The sequence below is a fragment of the Microcaecilia unicolor genome, chromosome 3, assembly GCF_901765095.1.
Source record: "Microcaecilia unicolor chromosome 3, aMicUni1.1, whole genome shotgun sequence".
Lineage (NCBI taxonomy): Eukaryota > Metazoa > Chordata > Amphibia > Gymnophiona > Siphonopidae > Microcaecilia > Microcaecilia unicolor.
Genome location: NC_044033.1, coordinates 46,148,716 through 46,163,097, shown reverse-complemented (window position 1 = coordinate 46,163,097; position 14,382 = coordinate 46,148,716). Strand labels below are relative to the sequence as shown.

Below are 14,382 nucleotides of genomic sequence, written 5' to 3'. Positions count from 1 at the left end.
CCAGTGCTAACTCTCCTCCGCTGCTGGTTCACGCTTTAAAAATGGCCACCAAGACTTTCAGAGGCGGCCTCGCGAGACTTCTGCTGAAGTCTTTATAATCATTTGTCCATATTCCAGTATTCCTGTCCCCTCCCCACCTCCAGCCCAGCAGATAAAGTACCAAATGGTATCAAGTATATCAGACTAGCATTGCATGCAACCTTGAATGTGATGTCCTGGCTCTTATGACTCCTCACACCCGACAATCACATACTCTTTTATTTTCAAACCTCTTCCCTTTTATTACAGACCCTTACCCTTCCAAGATCACCCCACCTATCCATATCCGAGGGCATTAAGTTATTTATGAGTCCCTACTGCAGAATCATATGAAATTCTTTGCTGAAATGTAAGTACACTACATTTAGCGCTCTCCCTTGATCTAACTCTCTGGTCACCCAGTCAAAAAAATTGATCAGATTCATCTGACAAGACCTACCTCTAGTAAAACCTTGGGTCTTTGAATCTAGGAGCTAGCAGTTGAGACCTTTTACCCCCCACCCCCATTGCACCCCCTGAAGTTGAAGATTGGGATAGGAGAGGTAGGATGGAGAGAAATCCCCTCCAAGGTTTACAGCATCTCCTTTAGAGCCTCATTTCCTGAAAACGTTTTCCTGTTCTGTGTCTAAGGGAAAAGAAATGTTAAGAAAACAGGCTTTGAATGCAGCATTGCAAGGTACTAGCAGGAGCACAGTCAGCAGTCCTCATGCCCAGTCTTTGTCTCCTTCCGAACTATCTTCACTTGGTCGCTCTCATTGTTAACCCCTTCACTCTTATTCCCCCCACACCCTGTTGTTACCCAGTCTCTCTCATTGCTGAACCTTATCTCAAGCTATCCCTTATACATTTTTCCCCATCAGTCTCACTTTCCCATTCCACCATCTTCCTGATTTCTTCTCTAAACCTCACTACTAGGAAGGCAGACACTGCTCCATTTAACCAGCCATTACCCCACCCCAAATAGCCCTCATCACTTAAGCCAGCCCCAAACTAGTCAGCTGCTCTGCCAGCTACTGCATAAGCTAGCCAGCCACCCTCCTGACCATGACTCTCCTTTTGCAGTGTGCAGCTCTTGGTGAGTTTGATTTGTGCAGTGCAGGAGCTCCCATGCTGGTCTTGTACATTGTCTCAGGTCTTAAGTTCCCTGCACCACACAGCTCAAATTCACAGAGAATTGTGCAGTGTAAAAGAGAGGAAAACTTGTTCTGGAGAAGATGGTAGCAGCAGCAGGCTAATTCAGGAATAACGTCAGGAAGTACTTTTTCATGGAGAGGGTAGTAAACACCTGGAATGCCCTCCCACAGGAGGTGATGGAGATGAAAATGGTAATGGAATTCAAAAATGCATGGTATAAACACAAAGGGATTCATTCTGTATGGAAAGAGAATGGAACCAAACTTAGTGGTGCTTAGATGGCAATTCCAGTAATTTGGAAGAAAAGCCAGTGCTGAGCAGACTTCTGTGGTCTGTGCCCTGATCATGGCTGGACAGATTTGGATGGGCTGGAGTGGGGCTTCAATGACAACTTCAGTAGCTGGGGAACAAAGCTAGTGCTGGGTAGACTTCTATGATCTGTGCCCTGAAAATAGCAAGGATAAATCAAGATCAAGTATGCATATATAATATCGTATCATACCTTATGCTATGATTTTATCCTGTTGGGCAGACTGGATGGACAGTACAGGTCTTTATTTGCCATCACTCCTATGTTACTATATTAATTTCCTAACAAGATGGTTTGTTGCTTTTGCAATAACTCCTTTCAGTTGTTGCCCACTGCAGTTCTTCCTCCCTAGACTTTCTCACACAGCTAATGACACCTCAAGGTGCTGGGAGTTGTCCTCTCCAATGATCCAAAGGTAGCCAGTCAACTATTCCAGCTGATTTGTGACACTAATAGTATATGATAATGCGTAAAGGGTATGTGCATGAATGAGGGGGTAAAGGATGAAGAGGGTATAGACAGAAGTAATCTAAAGAAACACTTATTTACAGAGAGTGGTGCATACATGGAATGGTCTTCGGTGGAGACGGAGACAACTGTATCTGAATTCAAGAAAAGTGTGAGACAAATACCTAGGATCTCTAGTGAGAAGAAGGGATAGTAGTCTATATGGATGGGCAGACTGAATAAGCCCCATGGTCTTTATTGGTCATCATTTTCTATTTTATGATTCTCTGTTTCTCTGAAACAAGACTCTTCGTGATCAAGAGCTAAATTTTGCCATGTGGAGGAGGCGGGCAATAATTGAAAATGTAACAGAAAATGTTGTATGAAGTGTAGCTGTAAGATGAATTGTTGATTTTTTAATAAAAAGATGATGCAGAAAAAATACTGAGGATGGTAACATCTGGAGCTGATTTCCAGTGGATGTTATAACAGAACTCATGCATACTTGTGCATACATAGGACAGAAAAAAGACCTTTATCCACTAGACCAGTCCAGTGAGTTATGCTTGTCAACCATCAGATGGAGTCAGAAAGCAAAGATTTGTGATCCCTACACTATACAGAGCACCATGCAGCTCCTGCTCTTTAGTATTTTTTTTTCCTCTGTCTCCAGCAGATGGTGAAGTATGTACTGTCAAGCTGACTTCAAACAGGTGTGGCTCCTTTGCCCAGTCAGAGAACTGGGTATCTGGTTGAGCAGGGTCAGTCTGAGAAGAGACTGTAGAGTCTGACTGTTGAGCATCATAATTTAGGAATACCCAGAGGAGTCTAGGTTCCTTCCGTGTTTTATCTAGTGGATGTGAGGCCTGATCCCCCACTCTTCCCCCATCTTTCTCTTCTTATATCAGGTAATAAAGAATTCTATGAGGTATGCTCTTCATGCTTTCCTTACTTCTTTTTTTTATAACCCTTCTGTGTGTATGTGTGTGTATGTATTTGTGTGTTCTGGGTGTACTCTGCTTGTGTTGTGTTTGTGGAATTTTGGAAATCAGATGGTAGCACCAGTAAAGGAGAATCGGCAACCTGTCTAGAGGGTTGGTGGCTTCCTGGACAGAATCACATGTGGTCTCCCCAACAGAGATTTGTAAGGCTGCAATGTTGTCTTTGCATGTTTTCTGTAAGCATTTTAGCAGCCATTACCAACCCAGTCCTTGGACACACCTAGTCCCATCAGGTTTTCAGGATATCCACAATGAATATTGTAAGGTCTCCACCACCAGGAGACTCTTGGAAAAGTCTCCTGCACCGGGAGACTCTTGAGTCCCTCGGCCCTTTAGCTGAGCTGTGTGCTGTAATCCACTGCTAAAGAGCACATGGCAAATCACAAGGACAGATCATTATACTTTATTGTAATCCCTTTGTGTCAACTGCTCCTCCAAAGGTAGTTCCCACCACAGCATTTCTCAAGAAGCATAGCAGTTCAACAGCATAGTATTCAAAACAAAACAAAAAAAAACCCCAAAAGGGTCCAAAATCTCAGCAGTTCATATAAAGCAGTCAAAAGGGCTCAAAGTCTCAGCAGTTCTTGTATAGCAGGTATGCAAAGTAATTCTCCAAATACGGTAGCTCCAGAAAGGGTTCAAACCCTCCCCAACAGTTCATGTCAGCAGTTAGGCAAAACAATTCCCCAAACACAGCAGTTCAGAAAGGGTTCAAACTCCCGGCAGTTCATGTATAGCAGTTATGCGAAAACCACCACTCCTCCTCTCTCCCTTTCAAAAGCAATCAACCTATGGACAGTGGCAAGGGTCCCTCCCCAACCAGGCCATCATTATACCTTGACCACCACCCGCATGACCCTTCCGTGGTAAATCTGTTCTCCGAGGACAAGTAGGCTGGACGTCATCACGCATGGGTCGTTGTCCGCGACGGCCCAGGAGACCGGAAATCAAAACAAAAACTTTCAAAAGTTCTAGAAGTGGCGTGGCGCGCACAGGGACAACGCATCACGCATGCGCGAGTGAGTTCCCGCCCTCTATGCCCGCACACTTCCCTCAGTTTCTTTTTATCCGCGCTGTGAAGGGGTAGTGTTTTTTTCTCTGCTTCTCGTCTTTTGCCTAGAAGATCGTGTTTTTTCCGTGTTTATCGCGCCCCTTTTCATTACTACTAGTTAATTCATCGAAATATTAAAAAAAAAAAAAAGAATTCTTTCCCTTACTTTTTTAGTTTTTCCTCATTTTTTTCAAGTTTCCTTTCTTTTTTGTTGTGGCCGTCCTTAGGCCGCTGGGCCGTGTCTTTTTTCCCTTTTGTGTGCCTTTTTATCTGGCACGATCGAGTCGTTTGATTTCGCGGACGCTATTTTCCTGCCCATGTCATCAAGGACTCCCAGCGGCTTCAAACGCTGTACTCGCTGCAACCGGACCATCTCGTGTACCGACCCTCACGCGTGTTATCTCCAGTGCCTCAGGCCCGATCATCTTCCAGCTGCTTGTAAGCTCTTTAAGTTAATGAAGAGGACCCAGGTGGCTCGAGAGGCTCAGCGCAAGAGGCTTTTTCCGGATCGGTCTGGTCCTTTGACGTCGGCATCGACATTGGTACCGAAGTCGGCAGCATCGATGTCGAGGGAAGTAGCACCGAGAGTCCAGGTAATGGCTGCCGAGAGACCACTTCGAGCTGGGAGCAGCGAGGCATTGAGCGGGTATCCACCCGTCTCGAGGACTACTGCTATGCAGGCCCCCCCCGGGACCGACCTGAGTCGGAGCCGGCCCCGAGGAGGCGTGAGGATTCCACATCCTCATTGGTACCGAGGAGTGTCGATGACGGGCGTCGGGCGAAAGCTAAGAAGCATCGCCATTGATCTCCTTCCAGACACGGTACCAAGAGCTCCGGGGAGCCGAGGGAGTCAGCACCCGAGAAGCGTTGGCGCCGGGAGGACCACTCACCCTCCATTCAGGAGGTGCCGATGCGTCGGTCGTCCGGCAGCCTGGTACCGGCTGTCGAGCCCCCTCAAATTCTGGCACCGACTCCTGCACTGACCCCACAGCCTTTTTCGATGGCAGCTCTCGATGAGCATCTCCGGGCCATTCTTCCAGAACTTCTGGAAGGACTGCTCCGTCAACCTGCTTCGGTAGCGGAGGTGCTTGCGGCTCCCGTTCCTACTCCTGAGATGGCGTCTGGCACATCCCCTGTGAGGACGGAGCCGGTTGCCACCCGGGTCGACTCTCCCTCGACGTCGGTGGAGGAACCTTTGCTGGAGTCCAGGCAGGGCTCGACTTCTCGATGTCCCCCACGAGGACATCGATCCTCGAAGTTGAGACAGGCTCGGGTTCAGGCTGCTCTTCAAGAGCTTCTGTCCGATACCGAAGAGGAGCGTTCATGGGGAGAAGAGGAAGACCCCAGATATTTTTCGGAGGAAGACTCCTGTGGGCTTCCTTCTGATCCTACTCCACCTATTGAAGTCAGACAGTCTCCACCTGTCAGTCTTACTTTTTCATCTTTTGTGCGAGAAATGTCTAAGGACATTCCATTTCCCATGGAGGTTGTTGATGAGCCCAGGGCTTAGATGCTCGAGGTCCTGGATTATCCTTCTCCGCCTGCAGAGGTTGCAACGGCCCCTCTGCACAATACGCTCAGGGAAGCGATGTTGCGGAATTGGTCTTGCCCTCTTTCTAATTCAGTTGTCAACAAGAAGTCCGAGTCCCAGTACAGAGTCCATGGTGAGCCTGTGATGGTGAAGGCCCAACTTCCTCACGATTCTATGGTGGTGGACTCTGCTCTCAGAAGAGCCAAGAGTACTAGAGACTATGCCTCGGCGCCCCCGGGCAGAGAGTCTAGGACCTTGGATTCTTTTGGGAGGCGTACGTATCAGGCTGGAATGCTCGCTGCCAAGATCCAAACATTACCAGCTGTACACGAGCATTCACTTACGGAACTCGGTGAGGCAACTGTCCAGTTTAGTTGAAGCTCTCCCTCCGGAGCTTGCTGAACCTCTTCACCAGGTGGTCAGGCAGCAGAAGGCATGTCGCAAATTCCTGGCCAGGGGAGCTTACGACACTTTTGATGCCGCGTCCCGAGTAGCTGCTCAGGGTATCGTGATGTGCAGGCTCTCATGGCTGCGTGTCTCGGACCTGGATCAGAAGACCCAGCAGCGAATGGTGGATGTTCCTTGCTGGGGGGATAATCTTTTTGGAGAGAAGGTTGAGGATATGGTCGAGACCCTCAAGAAGCATCATGATGCAATGGATTCTCTCTCCCACCGGACGTCTTCTGCTACTACCTCCTCCACTAGGAGGTTTTTTGGAGGGAGAAGGAGTGCTCCCTATTCCTATAATAGGCGTAAGTACACTGCTATCTCTCGACAGCCTGTTCAAGCTCGCTCCCAGCAGGCTCGCTCTTGTCAGCGGTGTGCGCCGAAGGCCCCTCCGGCTCCCCAGCAAAAGCAAGGGACGGGCTTTTGACTGGCTCCAGAGCAGTGTAGCCGCGGTAAAAGTATCCATGCCGGACAATCTGCCTGTTGGGGGAAGGTTGATATTTTTTCACCAAAGGTGGCCTCTTATAACCTCCGACAGGTGGGTTCTTCAAATAGTCCGGTTTGGATACGCTCTCAATCTGGAATCCAAACCTCCAAATTGCCCACCAGGAGCTCAATCCTTCAGCTCTCAGCACAAGCAGGTACTTGCAGAGGAACTCTCCGCTCTTCTAAAGGCCAATGCGGCCAAACCCGTACCACCAGGGGAAGAAGGGCTGGGATTCTATTCCAGGTACTTCCTTGTGCAAAAGAAAACGGGGGGATGCGTCCCATCCTAGACCTAAGGGCCCTGAACAAATTCCTAGTCCGAGAAAAGTTCAGGATGCTTTCCCTGGGTACCCTTCTTCCCATGATTCAGGAAAACGATTGGCTATGCTCTCTGGACTTAAAGGACGCCTATACTCACATCTCGGTGCTCCCAACTCACAGGAAGTACCTTCAATTCCGCTTGGGAACTCAGCACTTTCAGTACTGTGTACTACCCTTCGGTCTAGCATCTGCGCCCAGGGTCTTTATAAAGTGCTTGGCAGTTGTCGCAGCATCGCTAGGCAGACTGGGAGTGCATGTGTTCCCTTATCTCGACGATTGGCTGGTGAAGAACACCTCGGAGGCAGGAGTTCTACGATCCATGCGATCACTATTCAACTGCTCGAGCTGCTGGGGTTTGCCATAAATTATCCCAAGTCCCACCTGGTTCCAGTACAGAAGTTGGAATTCATAGGAGCTCTGTTGCACACATGGATGTCTCAAGCTTATCTTCCCCAGGCAAGGGCAGACAATCTTCTGCTCTTAGTGTCCTCGGCTCGAACATCTCAACAGATCACAGCTCGGCAGATGTTGAGGCTTTTGGGCCACATGGCCTCCACAGTTCATGTTACTCCCATGGCACGTCTACATATGAGATCAGCTCAATGGACCCTAGCTTCTCAGTGGTGTCAGGCTACAGGGGATCCATCTTTCCACCGATTTTTGCAATTCCCTCCAGTGGTGGACCATTCGCTCCAATCTGACCCTGGGACGTTCATTCCAAATTTCTCAGCCACAAAAAGTGCTGACGACGGATGCATCCCTCCTGGGGAGGGGAGCTCATGTAAATGGGCTTCGCACTCAAGGAGTTTGGTCTTTTCAGGAAACAGGTCTTCAGATCAACCTCCTGGAATTACGAGCGATCTGGAACGCTCTCAAGGCTTTCAGAGATCGGCTGTCCAATCAAATCATCCTAATTCAGACAGACAATCAGGTTACGATGTATTACACCAACAAGCAGGGGGCACTGGATCTCGCCCTTTGTGTCAGGAAGCCGTCAGGATGTGGCTTTGTGCATACCAGCATGGCATGCTTCTCCAAGCCACGTATCTGGCAGGCGTAAACAACATTCTGGCCGATAGGTTGAGCAGTGTAATGCAGCCTCACGAGTGGTCACTGAACATGGACGTTGTCCGCAAGATCTTCCGAGCGTGGGGCACCCCCTTGGTGGATCTTTTTGCCACTCAGACCAATCACAAGGTCCCTTAATTCTGTTCCAGGCTTCAGGCCCACGACAGACTGGCATCAGATGCCTTTCTCCTAAATTGGGGGACAGGCCTTCTGTATGCGTATCCTCCCATACCTTTAGTAGGGAAGACTCTGCTGAAACTCAGGCAAGACCGCGGAACCATGATTCTGATAGCACCTTTCTGGCCCCGTCAGATCTGGTTTCCTCTTCTTCTGGACTTGTCCTCCGAAGAACCGTGGAGATTGAACTGTTTTCTGACCCTCATCACCCAGAACGAGGGGTCGCTTCTACATCCCATCCTCCAGTCTCTGGCTCTCACTCGTGCATGCGCGGTGCGTTGTCCCCGTGCGTGCCATGCCGCTTCTAGAACTTTTGAAAGTTGACTTCCGGTCTCCTGGGCCGTCATGGACAATGACCCATGCGTGATGATGTCCAGCCTGCTGTCCTCGGAGAATACCTGCTACAGGTATGGCATCTTCATTTTCTCTCAGCTCCCCTCATGGGATAGCCACCTTTCCCCTTCTACCAGGCTCTCCTTCCGAGCAGCCCTCTCCTGTTTCACCCCCTTTCCTTCCAGTTTAGTCAGAGCAGCAATCTCCATCGGCCCCTCTTGCTCTAGTTCCTCCCCCTTTTCTTCCCCTTGCCAGTCCATAGGTTCCTCCCCATACCCATTGCTCAGTAGTAGTAGTAGTAGTAGTAGTAGTAGCTGCTCTCCATTTGCTTGATTGGGCAGGTTCAGAACTCCTTCCCTCATCCTGGCTCTCTGGAACAGGTTTTTCCAACTCCCTTCTCTTGCCCTTCTCCTGACCTCTTCCGGGTATCTGCTGGGGATTGAAGTCCCTGTTTCTGCTATCATGGGACCTACTCAGGGGCTGCTGGGAATTGTAGTCTTTTCCTTTTCTCCAATCCCCCAGGGGAAAAGACTCCTTCCTTCCTCTACCCAGTCTCCCCCCGTCTCGAGCCTCCTCGTTCCTCCATGTGCCTTCATTCTCCTTCTCACCCTCATATTCCTCACAATATGCATGAGATAGATCTGCATGAACTGCCTCAATTGCATGCAAATCTAACTCATGAATATTCATTGTGGATATCCTGAAAACCCAATGGCACTAGGTGTGCCCTGAGGACTGGGTTGGCTGTATTATAGACTGGATATCTTTTGCTCCAAAAGCAGCAGCTTCTCTGAAGTACTTAGAGGAAGGGTTTCAGGATCCTACTGAGTTTGATTCTGGACTGGTGGATGAAAAGAGAGGTAAAATTTGGTCTTACCTGTGCTCTTTTCTTTCCTTGAGTCCTACTCTGAACTGTTAAAAAAATGTGTTCTTTTTTCTTCTGGAAAGAAATATATCCAGAATTAGTTTCAGGTTTTCTCAAGTTAGTGATTTTTTTAGTTGAAACCCTGAATTCCGCCTAGGACTTGAAGGAAGTTTCTTCTACCTTTTTTATACAGAAATTCTGAAGAACAAGTGTTACGTGGTGTCCTATATTGGGCAGAGCTTAACAAGTCTTTGTTCTCTGTATCTGTTGGTCAATGAGCGTAATCCATTGATTCTGAACTGATCTGGTAAGATTCAAATTAATAGTTAAGACCACATTTTACAGTAGTGTCATGAGAAGGAGTTTGCTTTACATGTGCCCTGAGAGAGAAGACACTGTGTTAGCATGGGGCGGGGCAAAGGATATGGGAGGGGTGAAGGGTATCAGTATGTGAGTGGAAAATGGAGAAGCTATGTACTTGTGAATCAGGAAAAGGGGGGCTTAGGATTGGCTAACTCCATAACTCTTTAAGCCTGCTTTTTACACTTGTTGAAAATTGGCATCACCTTCAGTAGAGGGTGGAAAAAACCCGATGCTAAGGAAGTTACATTGATTTTTTGAGCCTTATATTCAAGATTAAATTCAACCATTCATCTGACTAATACTCCTTAGGCAAGCCAGTGAGCCAATTGTCTATCTCACCATCACTCCCTGGAGAGAGGGAGCCAGCTAAGTAGCAACATCTTCCTAGAAGGGTTGATTTTTGCCCCAGGTGCCTCTGGCTATGAGAACAGTGGATTCTCCCATGTTGGCCTGCATGACTTCTTGGTATTGCTTTCCTGCTAAAATGGTAATATGACGTATCAGTGTTTCTTTCGTCTTCAGCTTCTAGAAATATCTCTGATTGGTGGCTGTCAAACTGGATCTCCAACTTACAGCAGACAGGAAATACTTCTATGAGCAACCTTTCACCAGCTAACCTTTCACCTCAGTTGCTGCTGTTCTCTCCAGGAGGTCTAATGTGAGTCCATGGCAGGGAGGATGAACTTGGCTTCTTTCTTCTCTTTCAGTAGCACTGTTAGATATACGCAGTACTGTACACATATGCATACTGTCCAGTATTTCTCACCAGAAACCTTGAATAATAGGGCAGGACCACCAGATATGCCTATCAAAGGCCTTCTCTGCATCCAATGACAGGAAAACTGCAGATTCACCCTGATCTTGCAATTTCTCCAGTAAATGGAATGCTCGTCTAGTGTTATCAAAAGTTTGTCTATTTTGAATAAAGCCTGCCTGGTCAGCCTGAATTAGTCGTGTGGCAAAGATTTTCATGAAAATCTTATAGTCAGTCCCTAATAGTGATATCGGGAGGTATGATCCACAGCTGTGAGGATCCTTATGAGGTTTAAGCAATAAAGTGATATTTGCCAGTCTCCAAGATGGCGGTAGAGTACTATTAGTGGAAATCCAATTAAAAACTTTAATAGTGGGGCCAATAAAGACCTATAACATTTATAGAAGCGATTACCATATCCATCTAAACCTGGGGTTTTCCCATTAGGTAAGCTTTTAATTGCCACTAAAATTTCCTCTAGCTCGATGGGGGCTGATAACTGTTCCTACTCCACCCCCGTTAAGTTGGGGATATCTACCCTCTCCAGAAATGATTGAATATCTCCCAAGGGGGGGAGGCATTCTGGTTTATATAAGTGCTCATAAAACTGTAAAAACACTCTCTGGATATCAGCTAGTTGATCACAGATTTGCCCCTTTTCATCCCTTACTGAGCCTATAGCGTTACGATAGGACAGATGTTTCAACTTATAAGCCAACAGCTTACTAGCCTTATTATTGAATTCGTAATATTCTTGTTGTGTATGCTGTAATTGCTCTTGTATGGTGTTAAGTTTTAAAGCCGCTAGCTGTATCCTATCTTTATGTAGTGCTTCCACTTGTTCAGGAGTAGCCTGATGATGTTTAGAGAGGGTGTCCAACCGCTGTATATTCTGTCTAAGATCCCATTCCTTTTGCCTACCAGATTTATGTATATATGCTTGTATCGAGATCAGTTTCCCCCTCAGTACTACTTTAAGGCTTTCCCACAGGATATCAGGTGTATCATCATGATGGATAAACTCCCGTATGTCCTCCTCTATGCGCTTAACATATATAGGGTCATCCAACTTCCTGCACCCTTGTCCTCTAAACACTATAGTTATAGGGGCATGATCCGACCACGTGCATGTGTGAATAACGGTAGCTTGTGTTCCTGATAGTACTCCCGCACTGCCCAACCAAAGATCTATTCGGGAATGAGAGTCATGTGGTGCTGATTAGCAAGTAAAATCCCTTTCTTGACCGTGCATAACCCTCCAAATATCAACCAATCCCCAGTCATTGATAAACCTCATTAATTTGCCTCTGTCCGCTAGCGTATGTGACTATCTTAGAGGAGTTATCCAGCACAGGATCTAGAGTTAAGTTAAATCCCCCCCCCCCCCCCCCCCCCCCACTAGAAGTTCACCCTGTATGTGTTTAGATAGTTTTAAGGTCAGTTGCTCATATAACTTCCCTTGAGCTTGGTTGGGAGCGTAGATGTTTAGTGTGTAAGTCCACCCTGCAATCTCCATTACTAAGAGCACATAATGACCCGCCCCATCCAATTTATGGGACCAAACCACCTAAGGGTGCCCCTTTTTCAGCAGAATTTCCACTCCTGAGGTCTTTGGGCTCACCCGGCTGGAGGCCAGATATATCTGAGGGTATAATATATTGTTAAGCAAGTACTCATGTTTCGCTAACAGATGAGTCTCCTGGATAAAAATAACATCTGCCCCCAACCTAGTGGCCTCTTTAAATAACTTTTTTCGTTTGATAGGAGAGTTCAGACTTCGTACATTCAATGACATGCACGTTATAAATGCCATAACAGTTTTACAGAAACAAATGCTAGATTTCTACACTTAGTACTGATTGCCCACCTAAGTGCTATCTTGTTTCGAGTCACCAGTATCTCTAACCCACACCCTCTAATGCCCCTATGGTCAACAATCCCCCCCCCCCCCCAAACTCCTTTATCCCCCCCCCCCCGCCCCTATGATCAAAAAGTGGGCCATAAAGACCTTGCAATGAAATGTAGAGAGAGCGGCCGCCTTTAGCATACCCACACTGAGCTTCATAATATACCCCCCCTACCTGCAGAGAGAGGGTAAAGCTTCCAGCCCTTATATACATCCATACAAAACCAGGAAATTATAAAAATGTACTCTTAGCCACAATAGTCGCAATGATCCTCATCCGCACATCCGTTCCCTATGAGGTACATCAAGTCAGTGTTCGTCCAGATAATGTAGTGCGCAACCCCGATTGTTGTCTAGTGAGTCGACCTTTGCCCTGGGCCACACGGGCCCATCGGACATGAGACTGATGGAGTCCTCTGGATTTAGCTGCCTCCGAGCTCTCCCCAGTTTTATCGGCTGGGGGATCCACCTCTGGCAGTAGTATTCGCACTTCTTCCAAGTTGTGTATCCGCTGCATCTTCCCTTCCATGTGGTATGCTAAAGCAAATGGATGCTGCCATCGATACTTAACTCCCTTTTCTCAGAGATATTTAGTAAATCCTCGCAACTCGGACCGACATTTCAGCGTGGTAGGTGCCAGGTCTTGGTATATCTCTATTGGAAATGTTTCCCACTGTAATGGGAAAGATTTGCGCGCCTTTGCCAAAATCAGTTCTTTAGTTTTATATTCCACAAAGCAAGCAATGATATCTCTTGGAACGTTTGCTCTCGGGCGGGTGGCCACTCTATGCACCAATTCAATTTTAATCGATTCCGGGGCCACCGCCTGCTCTTCCGTGGAAAACAGCATACCCGCAATCTGCTATGTCACCAACTCACAGTTTATATATTCGGCTTGCTCCGGTATCCCCCGGATGCGAATATTCTTCTACGACCACGGTTTTCTAAGTTCTCCACCTTATCAGATAGGAACCCACATAAGGCCTGTTGCTCCATCATAGCTTCTTGCTGGTCTTCCACCCTATTGTCCACTTCCTCCACGCGATGGCCCAGTTCCAAGATTTTGCTGTGGAAGTCCGTAGCCAGAGCCGAGAGGTCCTCTCGCACCCCTTTAATGTTCAATCTAATCTCTTCCAGTAGCGCATGAAACTCACAAATATTTGAATTTTCCCACCTCCGGAACTCCATCGTGTGCTTGCTCGTCTGCCCGAGCCATTACTGTATTTGTGGGCCCCGCTGCTGCCGCCATCTTGTTTGCAGGGGCTTGTGATCGATAAACTCTTTTAGCGATTTGCGGGATGAAGTTTGCCCTTTCCCGGCCATATAATTAAACAGTGGATCACTTGCGATCAAGTAGGCTGGTTTTATCATGGTTTTCGCTATTTTGGCTGGATATAGGTGACGTTTTTACCGTGAGGCATGCGGAGCTATTCGATCAGGCAGCCATTGCCGGATGTGACGTCCTCTCTCCAAGAACTGTTCATAAGCAGTGGGCAATCAAAGAGGTGTTGCATGGGCTGCCCCTTGCCACAGTTAGGTCTCAGGTTTGATAGAGCAGTGGTTCTCAACTCTGTTCTTGGGGCATACCCAGTCAATCAGGTTTTTAGGACATCCACAATGCATGTGCATGAGATTTGCATTGCACTGCTTCTTTGCTTTGCAGTGTAATGCCACTTAGGGTGCCCCTTTGAGGGCAAAATTGTGACTTTATAGATATATATCATCATTGTTTTTTTTTTCCTTTTTTGATTCGCTATTATCTTTAGCACCATGCCCTGGTGGATTTTATTTTTTATATTTATTGCTTTGGGGAGGGGTGGTCAACCTTACATATAATGCATTAAATCCTTCTTTCATTCCTGTAATTATTTACATTTTTGTAAAGATAGATACAAGAGACTGTTTACAAACAGGTACTCGTTAATAGAATGTTCAACTGTTACTACTACTTAACATTTCTAAAGCGCTACTAGGGTTACGCAGCGCTGTACAGTTTAACAGAGAAGGACAGTCCCTGCTCAAGGAGCTTATAATCTAAAGGACAAATGTACAGTCAGTCAAATAGGGCAGTCAAATTGGGGCAGTCTAGATTTCCTGAATAGAGGTATAAAGGTTAGGTTATGCCCCAAGCAATTAATGTCACTATTGG

At 47.1% G+C, this 14,382-nt stretch overlaps 1 protein-coding gene across 1 annotated transcript in view; it reads left to right on the top strand.

The window, feature by feature from the left end:
- The window catches only part of LOC115465420 (multidrug resistance-associated protein 7-like), a 181,945-nt gene that overhangs the window by 95,528 nt on the left and 72,035 nt on the right, over positions 1 to 14,382 (top strand). Inside the window, 1 exon segment of the mRNA XM_030195872.1 lies at positions 10,096 to 10,231. Coding sequence (XP_030051732.1) covers positions 10,096 to 10,231 — 136 coding nt within the window.